General features: G+C 37.4%; 1 protein-coding gene across 2 annotated transcripts in view; it reads right to left on the minus strand.

The window, feature by feature from the left end:
* HORMAD2 (HORMA domain containing 2) overlaps nucleotides 1-18,122 on the minus strand; it is a 73,923-nt gene that overhangs the window by 36,446 nt on the left and 19,355 nt on the right. The window contains exons 7-10 of one of the 2 annotated variants that reach the window (XM_029231060.1): nucleotides 15,423-15,490; nucleotides 12,489-12,494; nucleotides 12,088-12,239; nucleotides 11,649-11,908 (exon numbers count right to left, since the gene is read on the minus strand). In XM_029231060.1, coding sequence (XP_029086893.1) covers nucleotides 11,649-11,908; nucleotides 12,088-12,239; nucleotides 12,489-12,494; nucleotides 15,423-15,490 — 486 coding nt within the window. The remainder of the gene's footprint in view (nucleotides 1-11,648; nucleotides 11,909-12,087; nucleotides 12,240-12,488; nucleotides 12,495-15,422; nucleotides 15,491-18,122) is intronic. The other variant, XM_029231051.1, reaches the window with a different exon arrangement.

Below are 18,122 nucleotides of genomic sequence, written 5' to 3' on the forward strand. Positions count from 1 at the left end.
CATAGAATGGGAGAAAATATTTCCGAGTCATACATCTGTTAAGAGACTGTACCCAGGAAATAAAGAATTTTTACACCTCAACAGTTTTTATTGTTGTTTACAAATAACCTAACTTAAAAATGGGCAAAATATCTGAATAAACATTTCTCCATGAAAGACATATAAATGGACAATAAACAATGATATCACTAGTTGCTACAGATATAGAAATCATAACAACGAGATACCAGTTACTTCATACCTACTAGGATGGCTAGAATCAAAAAGTGACATAAGTCTTTTTGTGGATGTGAAGAAAATTAGAACTTGCATACACTGCAGGGGGAAATATAAAATGGTGCAGCCACTTTAGAAGACAGTTTTGGAGTTCTTCAAATGATTAAACAGAGTTAATAGGACCCAGCAATGCCACCCCTAGGTATATACCCAAGAGAATTAAAAATAAGTGTTCCAAAAAACTTGTACATGAATGTTTTTTCATTTTGTTGTTGTTGTTGTTGTTGTTGGCATGATGCAGGATCTTAGTTCCCTGACCAGGGATCGAACCCCTTGCAGTGGAAGCACGGAGTCTTAACCACTGGACTGCCAGGGAAGTCCCACATGAATGTTTATAGTAGCATTATTCATAATAGCCAAAAGGTAGAAACAACCTAATTGTCCATCACTGATGAATAGATAAACATGTGGTCTACCCATAAAATGGAATATTATTCAGCCATAAAAAGGAATGAAGCACCAATACATGCTACCACATGGGTGAAACTTGAAAACATAATGCTAAGTGAAAGAAGCCAGTCACAAAACACAATATATTGTGTGACTTCACTTATATGAAATATTCAGAATAAGAAAATCTATAGAGACAGAAAATAGATTAATGGTTGCTTAAGACTTGGGGGAGAGATGGAAAGAGGAAATAGGGAGGTGTTAGTTAAAGGGTATGGGGTTCCTTTCTGGGGTGATGAAAATGTTCTAATATTGACTGTGATGATAGTTACACAACTCTTTGAACATACTAAAAACCATTGAATTGTATACTTTAAGTGGGCAATTTGTATGGTATATGAATTATATCTCAATAAAGCTGTTCAAGAAAAAAATGTTGTATAAATAGAATCATACAGTATGTAGTCTTTTGATGCTGGCTTCTTTCACTTAGCATGATGTATTTGCAACTGATCCATGATGTTGCAGGTACCAGTAGTTTGTTCTTTTTTATTTTAAATTTATCCATTCTCCCATTAAAGAACATCTTGGTTGTTTCCAGTTTGGGGAGATTACAAATAATGTCACTATAAACATTTGTATACATGTTTTTGTGTAAACATAGGTTATTATTGCACTTGGTATAATAGTTGTTTTAAAGTCCTTATCTGCTAATTTTATCATTGCTGGCATTTCTGGGTCTCCTTCTATTGACTAATTTTCCTTGGTTATAGGTCAGTTTTTCTGCTGCTTTACATGTGAATGAATTGTTATCGGATTCTGGACAATAAGAATTTTACATAGTTGAGTGTTTGGACTTTGTTTTCCTCTAAAAAGTGTTGAATGCTATTTTGGTAGGCAAATAAGCTTGATCCTTTCAAGGCTTGTTTTTAAGCTGTTAGAATTCAGTTTGGAGGCCTTCACTAAAGGATTGGTTTAGCCTTCATGCTAAGGTGTAACCCTTCTGGAGTCTCTATTGAATGTTCCAGGTGTTCAACAAGGTCTCTCCACATAACTGATTGTTAGGTGAATGTCTGTCAGTCTTGTGAGAGTTCTTAGACTCTTTTACAGTTCCCCCAATAGTTTTCTGTGTCCAACCTTGTAGAATTTCAACCCATACTTGAGAAGCTGAATATTCAACAAAAGACTCAAGGGATGCCAGTGATGATTTCTGGAGCTCTTTCTCTCTGTAGATCCCCCCCTTCTGATACTCTGTCCCCAGGTGCTTCAGCTTCCTCAAACTCCAGTCTATTTCTTCAGCCCAGCAAGATGCCATGCTCTGCTTGGGTTCCCCCTTCCCACACCGGTGGTCCAGAAAGAACCCCCTGATGGAAGGTGCAGTTTTAAGGCTTACCTTGTTTTTCTTCTCTCAGGGATCACAGTTTTGCCTTTCCTGTTATCTAATGTCTGAAAACAGTTGCTTCATATATTTTACCCAGTTTCCTAATTTTTTATAACAGGAGAACAAGTCTGTTACATTATTCCTTCATGAATAAAAGTGGAATTTAATCATTCTATAGGATTTTTGCTCTCTTGTGGGATTTTTAACATTCTCTCCTACATGAATGAATGTAAGGTTTAATGGACTGAGGATGAGCTTTGGAGCCAGAGAGACCTAGGTTCTCTGATACTGACTCTGATGCTTTCTAGTTGGGCAACCTTGGATATGCTACTTAATGTCTATGAACTTCTGTTCCTTCAGCTATAAAATGTTATGCAAAGTTGTTGGGATCAATTGAAGCCATGTGTATATAAAGCCCTTTGTAGGCACTTAATAAATGCTGATTATTATTATTATTTATATAACAGCTACTTGTTCCATTTCTCCTGAGCGATTCTGAATCAGGGATTTGACGTGTTTATCTTTGTACAGTGAGTCAAGCATGATAGGCTTCAGTATAAATTTGCTGACTGAATAAATGTTGATACCTTATGGTTGATTAGAGTATTTTAGAATATTATTTTAAACTTCCTTCACAATGAGCTAAGTGTAGACTTGTTTTAATGTCAGACCAGTGCCATTAGCTATAAGGTTTCTGTTTGTTCTGAATTTGGTTATCAAAGCAGGAGGAGCCCTCCATCATGCAGGAAGAAGCAAATTTGAGGTGGTGGCTCCATCGAGGATATATATATACTTCAGTTTCTAGCTCCTCTTTATCACTGTCTGAAGGACTGATCTTCTGAAGTCTTAAATCTCAATTTTGAGATCCTAATATAAATACCAAAAGAATTACTCTCCTTACAATGCCTGGGTTTGTTACAAACCATAATCTCATCTGTTTACCAACAGGCAATGTAACTTCAGATGGAAAACTAGCAGCACATATAACAAGTATTAGAAAAATTGGCCAACTGTATATAGTTCTATATAATTAAGTAACATTATCATTATATTTTTTCCAATATGTAATTGACTAAATCTCAATAAAGTCTTTATTTTTTAAAAAACTCTAAATAGAGCCTAATATTACACTGGTTTTAGTATAATGATAACATTGTATTATTTCAGATTATTACAGGTATTTTTTTAAACCAGAAAGAACATTTTCAGTCTTACTCCTTTTTTAAAAAAACAAAACTTACTTCTTTTAATGCTAGGGTTTAATAATAGTAACATCCAAAGTGTTATTACCTAAGATTACTCACTATGCTTTTCTTCTGTTGTAATATATATATATCAATGTACTCTTTTTTTCTTTATGTAAATGAAACATACACAGATCATCAGAGTGGCTCTTCCCACTCACAAAAGAAGGAGATAATTCTCTGGTATGTTATAGAGTGATTCATTTAAAAAAAGAGATGATTTATATGACTGATGGAAAAGTCAACCAACTTTCATTCCTCTTTTCATGGTTAACAGAGGATAACAATTATATTCTGTAATGCAGAACAGAAAAATTAATTGAAAAAATTTCCTATTTGACAAAAAGAAACTTTGTGAAAAGGACTATAGCCCCATGACAAAGAGAGAATGATGTGTGGTTTTTAAGTCTGAATATTTTCTGTAGATAATGTGCCTCTTCCAACGTTTTCAATAATCAACTCTATTTCCAAGAATCTAAGATATTCTTGCCAACACTACATTGTATCAAACAAGGCATATATGCTTCAAGAGATGTAATACTGTGAAAATCATCAGACTATACCTCAAAAATGCAAAACTTCAGTTCAGAGTTTAGTGGGAGAAAATAGATTCTGAATGAAAAGGCTCTTGTTTTAATCCACTGATTAGAATACAAAGCAATTCTAAGGAATTACAGAAAATATCTTTCTAGTCCACACTTAAATGGTACCATTTACTTTGGCACCAATGTACTTTACCTTCTAATTTCTCAAAAACAAATCATTTACACTTTAATCAAATGTGTTAGCACAAAAGGTAAGAAATGGCCTTCACACAGGGAAAAAAATGGCCTTCACACAGGGAAAAAAAGGCATATATTGTTATATGTATTATTTTGTGGACTTCATCAAAAAGAAAAAGCAACCCTTTCTGAAGGTACAAAAACTCATAAAAAGCTCAGAAAATTAGAAAAGTATAGCCTATGGATCCCCACTTAAAAATTGATAAAAATACGAATTCCCAAAGAGCTGTAATGTCTTAATAAACTAGGACCATCAGTCTCTACAATAGACATGTGCAACATTAGCTCTCCATCTTTTTATAGCTGTCTGGATGTATCAGTAATTACTAGTCCTTTAAGGAGCCTGGGTTAAGTACCTCTGTTAGAAAGAAGTACTTTTCCCTCAGCATTTAAACTTAGCATAAAATTTAAATAAGATTCTACAACCAATTCCAGAACATGTGGTTATTGTCACCACATAGGTGAATTCTTTAAAGAAGCCTATCCAGGGCTTTCCTGGTGGCGCAGTGGTTGAGAGTTCGCCTGCTGATGCAGGGGACACGGGTTCGTGCCCCGGTCCGGGAGGATCCCACATGTCGCGGAGCGGCTGGGCCCGTGAGCCAAGGCCGCTGAGCCTGCGCGTCCGGAGCCTGTGCTCCGCAACGGGAGAGGCCACAACAGTGAGAGGCCCGCGTACCGCAAAAAAAAAAAAAAGAAACCTGTCCAAGAGCCTCTCTCTAGTGTATATGTCTATTGCTATCCGTCCAGCTGACTGAAACAGAGAAAACAGGTCCAACTTCACAGAGTACTGTGAGGTGCCACTGTGTTTGTGTGTCCTTACTACCTAAGGCCTTAAGCTTAAACCACCCCTACAAGGAAGTAAGACCTGTCCTGAAGATGTCTCAGAGGTAGATAAAATAAGGACACATTTGGGACAGGGTTTTTCAGACAGTTCTACATAACCCTGTTTCGTCCTGGGATTCCTTGGTCTCTTTACTTGGTTTCTGTGTCCTATTTTCCAAGTGGAGTTAGGTTTTAAGAGTTCTTGGGGACTTCCCTGGTGGCACAGTTGTTGAGAACTTGCCTGCCAATGCAGGGGACACGGGTTCTGACCCTGGTCTGGGAAGATCCCACGTGCCGCGGAGCAACTAGGCCCGTGAGCCACAACTGCTGAGCCTGCGCGTCTGGAGCCTTTGCTCCACAACAGGAGAGGCCGCGATAGTGAGAGGCCCGTGCACCGCGATGAAGAGTGGCCCCCGCTCACCACAACTAGAGAAAGCCCTCGCACAGAAACGAAGACCCAACACAGCCAAAAATAATAAATAAATAAATAAATTTTGAAAAAAAAAAAAAAAAAAAGAGTTCTTGGGCTTCCCTGGTGGCACAGTGGTTGAGAGTACGCCTGCCGATGCAGGGGACACGGGTTCGTGCCCTGGTCCGGGAGGATCCCACATGCCGCGGAGCGGCTGGGCCCATAAGCCATGGCCGCTGAGCCTGCACGTCCGGAGCCTGTACTCCGCAACAGGAGAGGCCACAACAGTGAGAGGCCTGCGTACCGCAAAAAAGAAAAAAAGAAAAAAAAAAAAAGAGTTCTTATCATCTAAGAAATTTTAAATTTCAAGTTTATCTCCTTTAATCATTTCTGAATCCATTGCCAAACTATGATCTCAGTTTTACATTGTTCTTCAGATCTTAAGGATCACACCAGAAAATGAAGAGTACAAATATTGAATAATTTCAACTACTGGTAGAAATCTTTTATATTTGTCTTTCTGTGACTGAGATAAGAAATAACCTGAGGGCTTCCCTGGTGGCGCAGTGGTTGAGAATCTGCCTGCTAATGCAGGGGACACAGGTTCGAGCCCTGGTCTGGGAGGATCCCACATGCCGCGGAGCAACTAAGCCCGTGCGCCACAACTACTGAGCTTGCACGTCTGGAGCCTGTGCTCCGCAACAAGAGAGAACGCGATAGTGAGAGGCCCGCACACCGCGATGAAGAGTGGCCCCCGCTTGCCACAACTAGAGAAGGCCCACGCACAGAAATGAAGACACAACACAGCAAAAACAAACAATTAATAAAAACTCCTACAAAAAAAAAAAAGTGATATATGTTAAAAAAAAAAAAAAAGAAAGAACCTGAAAAAGAAAATTGTATTAAAATATTTTTTTCAATCTTACAATAACCTCACAAGATGATTATGTTAAATTACTTCTTTACTATGGATCACTGGTGAAAAAGCAGTATAAGCTGTTTTGATCAAGATTTTGTAAACTTCATATTTTAATAGAAAAATTTTATGATTTAAAAAAGCTTTTAAAAATCTTTGAGTTAAAGTTTATGAAAAGTAGAGATTTCAGCAAAGCCAGGTAGGATACAGGAAAAGATGTGGAAGGTTCAGAATTGGAATTCCAAATCATAGAGACAGAAGTTCTGATGCTACCACACTGTACTTTCCAACTTGCCTGGAACGTCCTCTGCCCTAATCTCTGCCAATCAAACTGATGTATCCATAAAATCAACTCAATGAAACCTTCCCACACAGTGCCAGTTTACCTTTATTTCTGTATCCTAAGAGCACAGGCTTTGGAGTCCAACTGCCTTGATTTGAATTCTGGCACTGCTACTTATTCACTGTATCTGTAGCCTTGGGCAAATTTCTCTAAGTTTCAGTTTTCTCCTTTGTAAAATCAGGATAATAATAGAATCTACCTCATAAAATAGCTGGGAAGATTTAAAGTGATAATACATGTGAAGCCCTGAGTATCATGCTCAGTATTGTTAGTTAATATTATTTCTATCATTCATATACTCTCCAGTATTATTTTTCTTTATATCATGTAGATATTGTCTCTTCAGCTAGAGTTCTCAAAGGTAGAAACTATATTTTATATGTCTTAATTTTCCTCACAGTGCTTAGTAGGGCATTATTCTCCTAATAGGAATTCAAAATATAACCCAGGGAATCTTAGCATGGAAGGGACCTCAGAGGTCAGTCTAGTTCAACCTTCCCCCTAAATCATGATTTTCTCTTGCAACACCCTAGAGACAATCATCTGTACTCTATCTTGAACATAGTATATACCTGTACTTGAACACAGCTGTCGAAAAGCATTCACCGTTCTCAAGACAGTCAGTTTTATCAAGTAGTTGCCTTTTTTAGAAAATCCATCCTGAGGAGGTAGAGAAGCTGGAAGCTTCTGGAAAATGATAATACTCATTTGAGAGCTATACAAATTTTCAGGCTCTGTAAATTTCACTGCTGATACTATACCCTTAGAAAATAAGGGAAAATTCTGCCATACATACAAAGGTATTTATTACAACACCATTTATAGTAGTAAAATCAGGAATTAACTTAAATATTTAATGTAGGAAAATGGTATAATACCTAAATGGAAAAAAAAGTTCATTAAAATTAAAAATATGAAGAGTAAGGTAGGACATAGCTATAAAATTAATATTAAGTATAAAATTATCAATAAAACAAATTTATATTTATACCATGATTAAAATCATGTATAAATATGTATATCTGTGGAAAAAGACTAGATGGGATGGAAAATATAAAAATGAAAACAGGGATTTCCCTGGCAGTCCAGCGATTAAGACTCTGTGCTTCCACTGCAGGGGGCACAAATTTGATCCCTGGTTGGGGAACTAAGACCCCCCATGCCGTGGTGTGGCCAAAAAAAAAAAAAAAAAAGGAAAGAAAAGAGTAGTGATGGGATGGGATGGTAGGACAGCTGGAAGATTTGCACTGCTTTTTAAATTACTTTAATATCATTATGATATTGCTTTAAAAATTTTTTAAGAGAAAGTTCTTCCTTCTCTTGAGCCAAAATCAACCTCTGCACACCTCACCCAGCCAATGTAATTTTCATTTTCTGGCTCTCATTCTGACCTTTGAAATTACACAAAATAAATCAACTTGAAATATTTGAAAATGATCATCATAGTTTTAGTACCCTCACTCTCTGGCACTCTGGAAGACAAATTAGAGGGGCAATGCTGACATCAGGGAGACTCAGTTAGGAGGCTCAGCTGTCCTTCACCAAGAAAGCAATGATGACAGCCTGAATCAGTACAATGGCAATAGGGCCAGACTGGAGAAGTATTTCAGATACAAAACAGACAGAAATGGCAACCAAAAGACTGTGAAAAGTGAGAAGAAAATAGGAGTTGGACACATTCCTGGTCAGGCTGCTTGGTAAAGTTTTAATGAAATACAAAAATAAGGAACCTGGGAGGAAGAAGAGCATGTTTGGTAAGAAGTTGAAATTCCATTTGATACTGAATTCGAGGTACTCGTAGAATATATATGTTTATATATTGATGGAGAGATCAGTTTGGAATAAGGGAGACAAAACCAAACCAGAGAAATAGAAGAAGGCAAAGATAAAAACAAAACATGAGCAAAATAGAAAAACAAAGCAACAGAAGAGATCAGCACAACTAAAAGATGACTTTGAGGGCTTCCCTGGTGGCGCAGTGGTTGAGAGTCCGCCTGCCGATGCAGGGGACACGGGTTCTTGCCCCGGTACGGGAGGATCCCACGTGCCGCGGAGTGGCTGGGCCCGTGAGCCATGGCCGCTGGGCCTGCGCGTCCGGAGCCTGTGCTCCACAGCGGGAGAGGCCACAACAGTGAGAGGCCCGCGTACCGCAAAAAAAAAAAAAAAAAGATGACTTTGAAAAGAGTAATAAAAAATACTGATTTGGGGCCAATCTAACCAAGAAAAATGAATGGGGCACAAATAAATACCAGATATAAAAACAGGGAAATAACTACAGAAGCAGAAGCAATTTTTAAAATTATGAGACCTCCATGAATAACGTCATACCAAAATATATAAATACTTGAAGATAGGGGAGAGAAAGGTCAGTTATTTATATTTTTGGTATGATGTTATTCATGGAGGTATCTTATAATTTAAAAAATCACTTCTGTTTCTGCAGCTATTTCTCCTTGTTAGAGAAAAACATAGAGTACATCTCTGTAAACTTTAGAGTGGATAAAAATTTTTAAATAAAAACTGCCGAAGATAGCCGAAAAGATTGATAAGTTGAACTATATTAAAATTAATATTCTGTTCATCACAATACACCGTTAAGAGAGTAAAAAGGCAAGTTAGAAAGTTGAAGAGATATTCACAATACATGTATCTGACAAAGGACTTATATGTGGAATATATATTCAGAACTCCTACAAATCCATAAGAATGAAAGACAAACCCAATAGAACCCAATAGAAAAATGACAAATGACTTGAAAAGACATTTCACGAAAGAGGACATCCAACATGGCCAATAAACATGTGAAAATGTGCTCATCTTCATTAGTCATCAGGAAACTACAAATTAAAACCACAATGACCTACCACTACACACCCACCAGAATGGCTAAAATTAAAAAGATGGAAAATGCCAACAGTTGATGAGGATGTGGAGCAACCAAAACTTGCTGATGGAAGTGTAAATTGGCACAAGCACTTTGGAAATTGTTTTGTAGTATCTATTGAAGCTAAATGTACTCATATCCTGTGACCCAGCAATTCTACTCCTAGTAAATCTATTCCCTCCAGAAATGTGTATACATTTCACTAAAAAACATGTTTGGAATGTTCAAAGCAGTGAAAAAATGTTTCATACTCCATGATTCCACATCTATAAAATAAAAAACAAGAGAAACTAATCTATGCTAATAGAAGCCAGGATAGAGATACTCCTGTTGAGTAGAACAGTGACTGCAAAGTAAGACTGAGTTTTCTCAAGGTGCTGGTAGTATTTTGTTTCTTGATCTGGGTGCTGATTTCACATGTGTATTCATTAGGGCTGGAATGGGGTGAGGCAAACAAGATACCTAGGAAGTAATATTTAAGGTGGTACTCACTCTTACCTTGTTTGCCTCACTCTCATCCCAGCCCTGGTGTTCAGTTTGTGAATATTTATTGAGCTGTATCACTATGATATATGTATTTTTCTGTATGTATATTATACTTGGATTTTAAAATGTAAAAGGGGTCTGGTTTACCTTACCCCACAAATAAAAATAAACTCCAAGTGGAATAAAAATGTAAAAAGAAAAACCTTAAATTTTTTATAACAAAATAGAGGAGAATATTAAAAATGAACTCAGATAAGGAAGAATTTCTTAATATCCAAAAGCACATATTAGAGGAAAAGAGTTGACTACATTAAAATTAAGAACTTCTCAAAAAAAAAAATTAAGAACTTCTCTTTAGCAAAAAACATCTTAAAGAAAGTGAAGAGACAAGCCACAAACCTGAAAAAAAATTGCAACATAAATAATGAAAAATAATTACTATTCAGAACATATTTTTAAATCAATGAGGAAAAGATAAATAATCCAATAGAAAAATGCATGAAAGACTTGAACAGTTACTTTATACATAAGAAAACCAGAACAGCCAATATACATGAAAAGATGCTTAAACTCATTAATAATCAGGGGAATGCAAATCAAAATCAAATCATGAAGCATTACCATTTACATCCAGGAGTTAGGCAGAAAACATAAACTTGGGTAAAATTAAGTATTGACAAGGGGACTTCCCTGGTGGCGCAGTGGTTAAGAATCTGCCTGTCAATGCAGGGGACATGGGTTCGAGCCCTGGTCCGCGAAAATCCCACATGCCGCAGAGCAACTAAGCCCATGCGCCACAACTACTAAGCCTGCGCTCTAGAGCTCGCAAGCCACAACTACTGAACCCGCGTGTCTATAGCCTGTGCTTCCCAACAAGAGAAGCCACCGCAATGAGAAGCCCGCGCACCAGCAAAGAGTAGCCCCGCTCGCTGCAACTAGAGAAAGCCCGCGCGCAGCGACAAAGACCCAATGCAGCCATAAATAACTAACTAAATAAATAAATAAAATTTAAAGTATTACTTAAAAAAAAAAAGTATTGACAATAATGTACAGCACTCCCTCCTCTTTTGGTGGAGTATAAATTGGTACAACCATTTTAGAGAACAGTTTTTCATTACCTAATAAAGTTGAAAATGTGCAAGCCCTAGAACTCTTTGGTATATTCCCTGGAGACACTCTTGCATATGTGTACGAGGAGGTGTATACATGAATGTTTAGAACAATTGCAGAGGAAGAAAGAATGTCTGTCAAGAGTAGAATAATCTACAGCAGTGAAAATGAATGCACTCTGACTTAGGTTTATCCATAACAATTTTCTACCCCAGTAATCAAGAACTTACTTATACTTGCAGTGAGTATGAATAAACACCTATAATATTTTAAAATATGTTTAATATGCTCTTATAAGTTATAGAAAATCCAAAATTTCCTAAATTCATGGGTACCTTTTATAAAAAGAAGTATATTAGAAAGTCTTTTTTTTCTCCTAGGCATGGACCACTTCATCTAACAGAGTATATTTCCTTCTCAAAGATAGTTTTTTTAGAATAGCTTTTTTAGAATAAAGACTCGAGGTTAGGGGCTAGTTTTGTTTCAGTTTTTACACCCAGCACACTCCATTGGATACTGTTACTATGATATGACCTGTGTATGAACTGAAAAATGTCAACTGGGTTTAACTGAAGCAATGGACGGTCGCTACAGCTTTGCCTTACGTGATTGTTGCATTCCTCTTCCTCTTCCTCTTCATCACAGTCTAGACCCTGATGGGCGATCTCTGTAGTGCTGCTCTCCTGAAAGACTCTGTTCTCCAAATCAGACACTCTGGTGACCTCAGTTGTGACTTTTAATTTCATGCTATGAAAGCCAGTGGAGACCAATCCCGCTTGCAGGTTTACAGGCTTCCCCTCGAACAGCAGGAAGTGTGAGTTTACCCCTTCTTTAAAACCAGGGGGATGGTAGTTATGTGGGGTCACTGCAAAATGAAAAGGGCAGAAAACCAAGAAAACTGTTGAGTTTCAGGAGAACAAGTCAGCATAATCTTTCATGTGTAACAACAGACATCTCTTTCAAATGCTTGCCAAAATCCTTCTATTTATCCAAAACATTTACTTCACCACTGAAGAAGGAATTTGACTAGAGGTCTCCACCTACCTGCATTATAGTAGTGGAGTTTCATAGTAAGTATAACATCATTAGGAAGGGGTCCAAGGTTCTGCATCATCATGTACAATTTACGCATCAGTAGAACACTGGCTTTCTTAACATCTTCACTGTTTGTCCCACTTTCGAAGGTTGTGCTACTGCTATAACCACATAGAAAAACAGCATACTTTTCAATCACATATAATACTGAAAATCTATTTTTAAAAGAACAAAACTTTTTACTATATGATCAGATAAATATAAACTCAGGACACTCTTGAGACTATTTTAGAATGTAAATTAGAGGAGTTATTGTACTTTTTGCAATGTATATACAAAGGATTTCTTAAGTAGCAAGTTCCCTTTAAGACATTTTCAATGTGACCTGATTTTTTAAAAATCTGATTTACGAATAACTGCATACTATAATAGTGAGAACAATGGACTTGACATTTAATATTGGCTCTGCTGCTAACTGGCTGAATGACCCCGGTCAAGTCACTTAGACACTCTATGTCAGTTAGCTCCTATGTGAGATAAGTTTACACACATTTCTATACCTCTCCAAGTTAAATCAATCATCAGCTCTGGGCCTTTGTACCATCTGGTTATCTCTCAGAGGCATCCCCTTCTCACTCTTACATGGATTATGACAATGACTGACTATTCTTCCTGCTTTTCTTCTTGCCCACACTGCAAAACATTCTCCACACTACTACCAAAATAATATCCTAATAGGAAAATCCACTCATGTCATTCTCTTGCTTAAGTTTCTTCTATTATATCCATCACCTTTCAATCAAATTTGAGAACAGTGTGTGTACAATGCCTTTCACAACCAACCACACACTCACCTCCACCTTCATCTGCAACTACTACCCAGTTCCTTCTTACTCCTGTGCATTTGTATGTGCTGTTCACTTTGCTTGTACTGTGCTTTTCCCACTTCTTTTCCTGACTCTACCGAATTTATCCTTTAATACCCATCTCATGTGTCATCTCTTCAGGGAAGTCTTCCCTGGTAATCCCTATACCTCACCCCTGTTTGTAACTGTATGTCCCCTCTAGACTATGAATGGCTATATTTTTCATCTCCACTGTACTAAGTTTAGTGCCCAACTATATTAAGTACTCAATAAACATTTGTTGTATTAATGAATGAATGGACAAGTTGGACTAAATTACCTTCCAACTCTAAACATTTTTTATTTCTCTCCAAAATTTTTTCCCCAATTAGTCTCACATTTGAGTAGTTTCCAAGGACTATGACTGCAATATATTTTTACAATGCCTTTCTCAATACTGAAAAATAATCCTTAGTAATTGAACTACTAGAGATAGTGTGAATTCATAAAACAAACATTAAGGAATCACATTTGCTCCTTTTTCAGTTTTGAAAAACTTAAAGTTTTGTCTACCAGGATTTAACCAAATTTGAAATAGGTAATGAGAGGGAGGGGCTATTGCCATGTAGCACATGGGATCCTTCAGTATACACCATATTCATAAAATCATACTCATGTAAAATCATTTTCAAGACTCCCTTGTACTCTTTTAAAAGGAAAATTTTCTTTACTATAGAAGAGGTGATAAGGTAATTTTGTGTGAACAATCACTTGAACAAATGCCCACCTTTGGTCACGTATGCATTACCTTCTCTTCCCTTTAGTAAAAGATTTGACCATTTCTTCTTTTTTCTTTTTAAAAATATTTATTTATTTATTTGGCTCTGCCGGGCCTTAGTTGCAGCACGCGGGATCTTCGTTGCAGTGTGAGAGAACTTTTAGTTGCGGCATGTGGGATCTAGTTCCCTGACCAGGGATCGAACCCGGTCCCCCTGCATTGGGAGCACGGAGTCTTAACCACTGGACCACCAGGGAAGTCCCAGATTCGGCCACTTATGTTTTACTGTTCACCTCTAGACATATGTGCCTTCGTAACAAAAGAGATTAATCTGCTTGTCAGTTGTACAGAGAGTAAAAGGCAGCTGTTTTATGTGAGAGAATATGTGTGAAAAGTGCTGAACAATCTGTAAAGTGTTATACAGATGTTAGCTAATGATGGTTAGTACCTTAATTCTTGTTCCTAGAACTTACTTCCACTACACATCCTAACGCTGTCCGTATATTTTACAAATGAGAAGATAATTAAGGGTGTGAATCTTGGAGAGAAATCATTAAACTTGTAATAATAAATGATGAGACAGAGCTAATAGTATGGAAAATTGAGAATTAGGCCACATTTCTCTTCAGTGTTACTCCTTTCAGAGAAACTCATCCCCCTGAGGTGCAGCTTTCTACCACCCAAGGTTTTTCTCCATCATCCACCCTCCCCACTTCTGTTCCGTCTCATCAGCAATACTTAGCTCTATCTGAATCCAAAAGCTACTGGGAGGGGAATAAATGTTGCTCCTCAACAAAACATCTCCATCTTTACTAAGGACCTTCTGAAGTAAATGTCCTTGTCCTTGCTATTTAACCCATTAGTATATCTAAAACTTGGAATTTCAGACTTGATAGGAAAATGCTGTGCTTTCCAGTCTTTTCCATACAGGGACACATAGATAATTATATTTGTATGACATACTGGGGTAAACAGATGAGAATATTTGTGTCTATAGGTAAATAGTGCAGGGGTTTCATCTACCCCAGTCCTGATCTGGCTATATTGAGGGTAGAAAGGGTTAATATCTTGGCATAGCAATTGAGAAACTTTGAATTAGTGGCTAGATAGAGCCTCATGGAGTTCTTCAATCAACACCACATAGACAGCCTCATTAATATAATTTCTACTGCTGTGCCACCCACCAACCACCATTGCCTCCAAAGACCACCACCATCCCCACCACTAGGTACAATTTACTGTGTGTTTATTATGTGCCAGGCATGGGTAAAGCTTTGTATATGCGTTATAATTTAATAATCACAGCAACCATATGAAGTAGATATTATTAATTCCACTCTGCAGATAAGAATACTAATATTTAGGGAGGTTTATTATTCTGTCCAAAGTTAAATGACCAGTAATAGTCAGAGCTGGGGTTCCAAGCTAGATCTTTCTGCCTTAGGAATTAGAACTCTTAACCACTAAATTGCCTTTAGACCCTACTAATATCACCTATAGGAGAAGAAGGAAAGAAGCAAAGGAAGCCTCTTTTCCTACTGGCTTCATCTATGGATTTCAGAAATTTAAACAATTTTTACAGTCCCTTTTCATAATAGTGGTTTTTGTGGGATTGTTGGGGAAGTTACAAAGGAAGTATAAGACCTATCTCTGGCCTCAAGAAGCTTATGTTTACCTCAATCCTACATATTTCTCATGTTCATTAAACAATTAGATTCTACCTGTCAAAATCCATAGTGGCTCCTTCTTTTGTGTATTTGAATTTGAACTGGTATATCTCAGTCACTTTCTAGAAATAGCAAAGGGAATAGAGAAAGAAATTATTTTTTAAAAATCCAGAATCTTATCTGATAATAGGTAAGGAACACTTTCATTGTATACCTACTATACCTCCTACATACTTGTTTTATAGCATTACATTATTCAGGAGTAATATTTCCAGATATAAAGATAACACTTTTTCTCCTCCATGCTGAAAATGAGTTAGATGGCATAATCTCTTGTTACCATCTTAAAGCTGGAGAAGCTAAAGCAGAGTCAAGTGTCTGACCCAGCTTAGGTAAATAACAGTGGAACTAGTTAAGAAACCATTCATTCATGATAAGGATATTTATTGAATGTCTACTTTGTGTCAGGCAGTGGAGTCACTATGGTGAACATGACAGAAAAGGTCCCTGTTTTTCTAGAAAACACAGACTGGTGGGAGAAATGGTCAATAAACAAGTAAACAAATAAAATAATTTCAGGTAGTAATAAGAGCTGTGAACAATATGAAGCAGATGCTGTGACAGAGTACAGAAGGGAGAGGTGGTGATTTGGTTTGGAAGGGCCAAGGAAGGCCTCACTAAAGAGGTGATGTTTGAGCTGAGCCTCATTGATGAGAGAGGTCAGCCATGTGCAGAGCTAGGGGAGAGCAGGGCACCCCAGCAGAAGAAACATCAATGCAAAGGCTCTACAGTAGGAAAGGAAGCCTCTTCTAGGATCACAGAGGAGGCCAAATGGCTGACGATGAGTGAGCAAGGGGGAGAGTGTAGGAGATGAGGTTGTAGAGAAAGTTGTGGGGCCTTGTTAACTAAGGGGTTTGGACTTTATTCCAAGTAAACCAGAAGTCCATTGAAGGGTTTTAAGCATGGGAGTGATCTGCAGTTTTTAAGATCACCTTGGCTATTTTAAGAGTGCAGAGAAGTGGGAACCATGAGAACAATTCAGAGACTCCTGAAAAAAAAAGAGAGAGAGAGAACGCAAGAGGGAAGAGATATGGGGATAAATGTATATGTATAGCTGATTCACTTTGTTATAAAGCAGAAACTAACACACCATTGTAAAGCAATTATACTCCAATAAAGATATTAAAAAAAAAGAGAGAGAGAGAGAGAGAGAATTCTGTAGTAATTCAGGGAAGACTAGAATGGCAACAGGAAAGCTAGAAAAAATCAGAAAGGAACCAGGGTCTATGGTATCAGGTGTTTTTTTATTTTTGTTTTTTTGATGCTGCACTAAAAACTAGACACCACTGCTGTCTGCTAGCTGTAAATATGGACAAATATAAACAGATATAAATAAGCTAGAAATAAAGGACAGATTTCCTCATGAGAGATATACTCCATTTAAAATAACGTGATTGCCTAATAGTTGAAGCTAACAGTTGACCCAGATACATGTACAGTTGACTGTTGAACAACATGGGTTTGAACCATGCAGGCCCACTTACACGCAGATTTTTTTCCAATAGTAAATACTACAGTTGTACATGATTCATGGTTGTTGAATCTGAGAATGATGAACCAAGGATACAGAGGAACCGTGTATATGGAGGACCTACCATAAATTATACATGGATTTTCCACTGCTTGGGGGTCACCACCCCTAACCCTTGTGTTGTTCAAGGGTCAACAGCAGTCTGTACACAGAGCTGGAGAAGGTGCTAAAGACAGGCAAGGGTATGAATTTAAGTCTGAACACAAAAAATACCCTTCATTCATCTATTTCAGTGTTTGTTCCTTGACAATGTGGGAATGGAATGTTAGACTGATCAGAAAAAATCACAATGTTCTTGTTACTTTTGTGTATTCTGAGATTTGGTATCCCATGAATTATAGGTGAGCAGGTCCTAGGGAAACTGGCTCATGGTGCTTATACTCTAAAAAGACTGACTTGTAATGGAGTTATTTTTAAGAGAAAAAGATTTTTTCTAGCAAGACAGTCTACTTGAGAAATCAAACCAAGTTCAGAATGTTGCTTTGTGAGTACAATACGAGAGATATGTGAGAATAGAGGTGCCTACAGCAACAGGTTCACTCCAGACAGGCTAGATACACAATATCCTCTCTTCCGTTGATGCGTTGATGCATTGATGCGGTATAGTTGCCCTGTCAAGTAAACAATGCCTGTTCTTCCTGACCGCCCATGTTTCTCAACCAGCTCTAGCTTTTTGATACTCTGAGCTATCTTTTATTTTTTAAAAATCTATCGAGAGTAGATCCTTTAGTGGCTGATAATTTTATTAACATTTTATTATTTGGTCCCTAGTGCAACTACTAATAAAAGAGTTATGTTTGTAATTGTTTTATAGAAGATGATAATCCTTAATAACTTCCATCCGAGTCTGATTGATCAAGGAAGGTATATTTACAGCAGGCACTAGTCTCTTCTTAACACCTCATAAAACATTCTCCTGCTTTTCAGATTAATGTGTTGCCTAATAAGTATGAGTCTTTAAACTGCTCACCAATGGTTTCTATTAATCATACTGAATGCATCCACATGGTCCAAAGCAACAGCAACATACACAGCTTTTCATTCTCCCTCCACACTCCAATCCATCGGCAAGACTTTTCAGGTCTATCTCCAAAGCACATCCCAAGTCCATCTGGTTCTCTTCACCTTCATTCTCTTCACCCTATCCAAGCCAACACCATCTC

The sequence above is a fragment of the Monodon monoceros genome, unplaced genomic scaffold (assembly GCF_005190385.1).
Source record: "Monodon monoceros isolate NGI ecotype Baffin Bay Population unplaced genomic scaffold, NGI_Narwhal_1 Super_Scaffold_1, whole genome shotgun sequence".
Lineage (NCBI taxonomy): Eukaryota > Metazoa > Chordata > Mammalia > Artiodactyla > Monodontidae > Monodon > Monodon monoceros.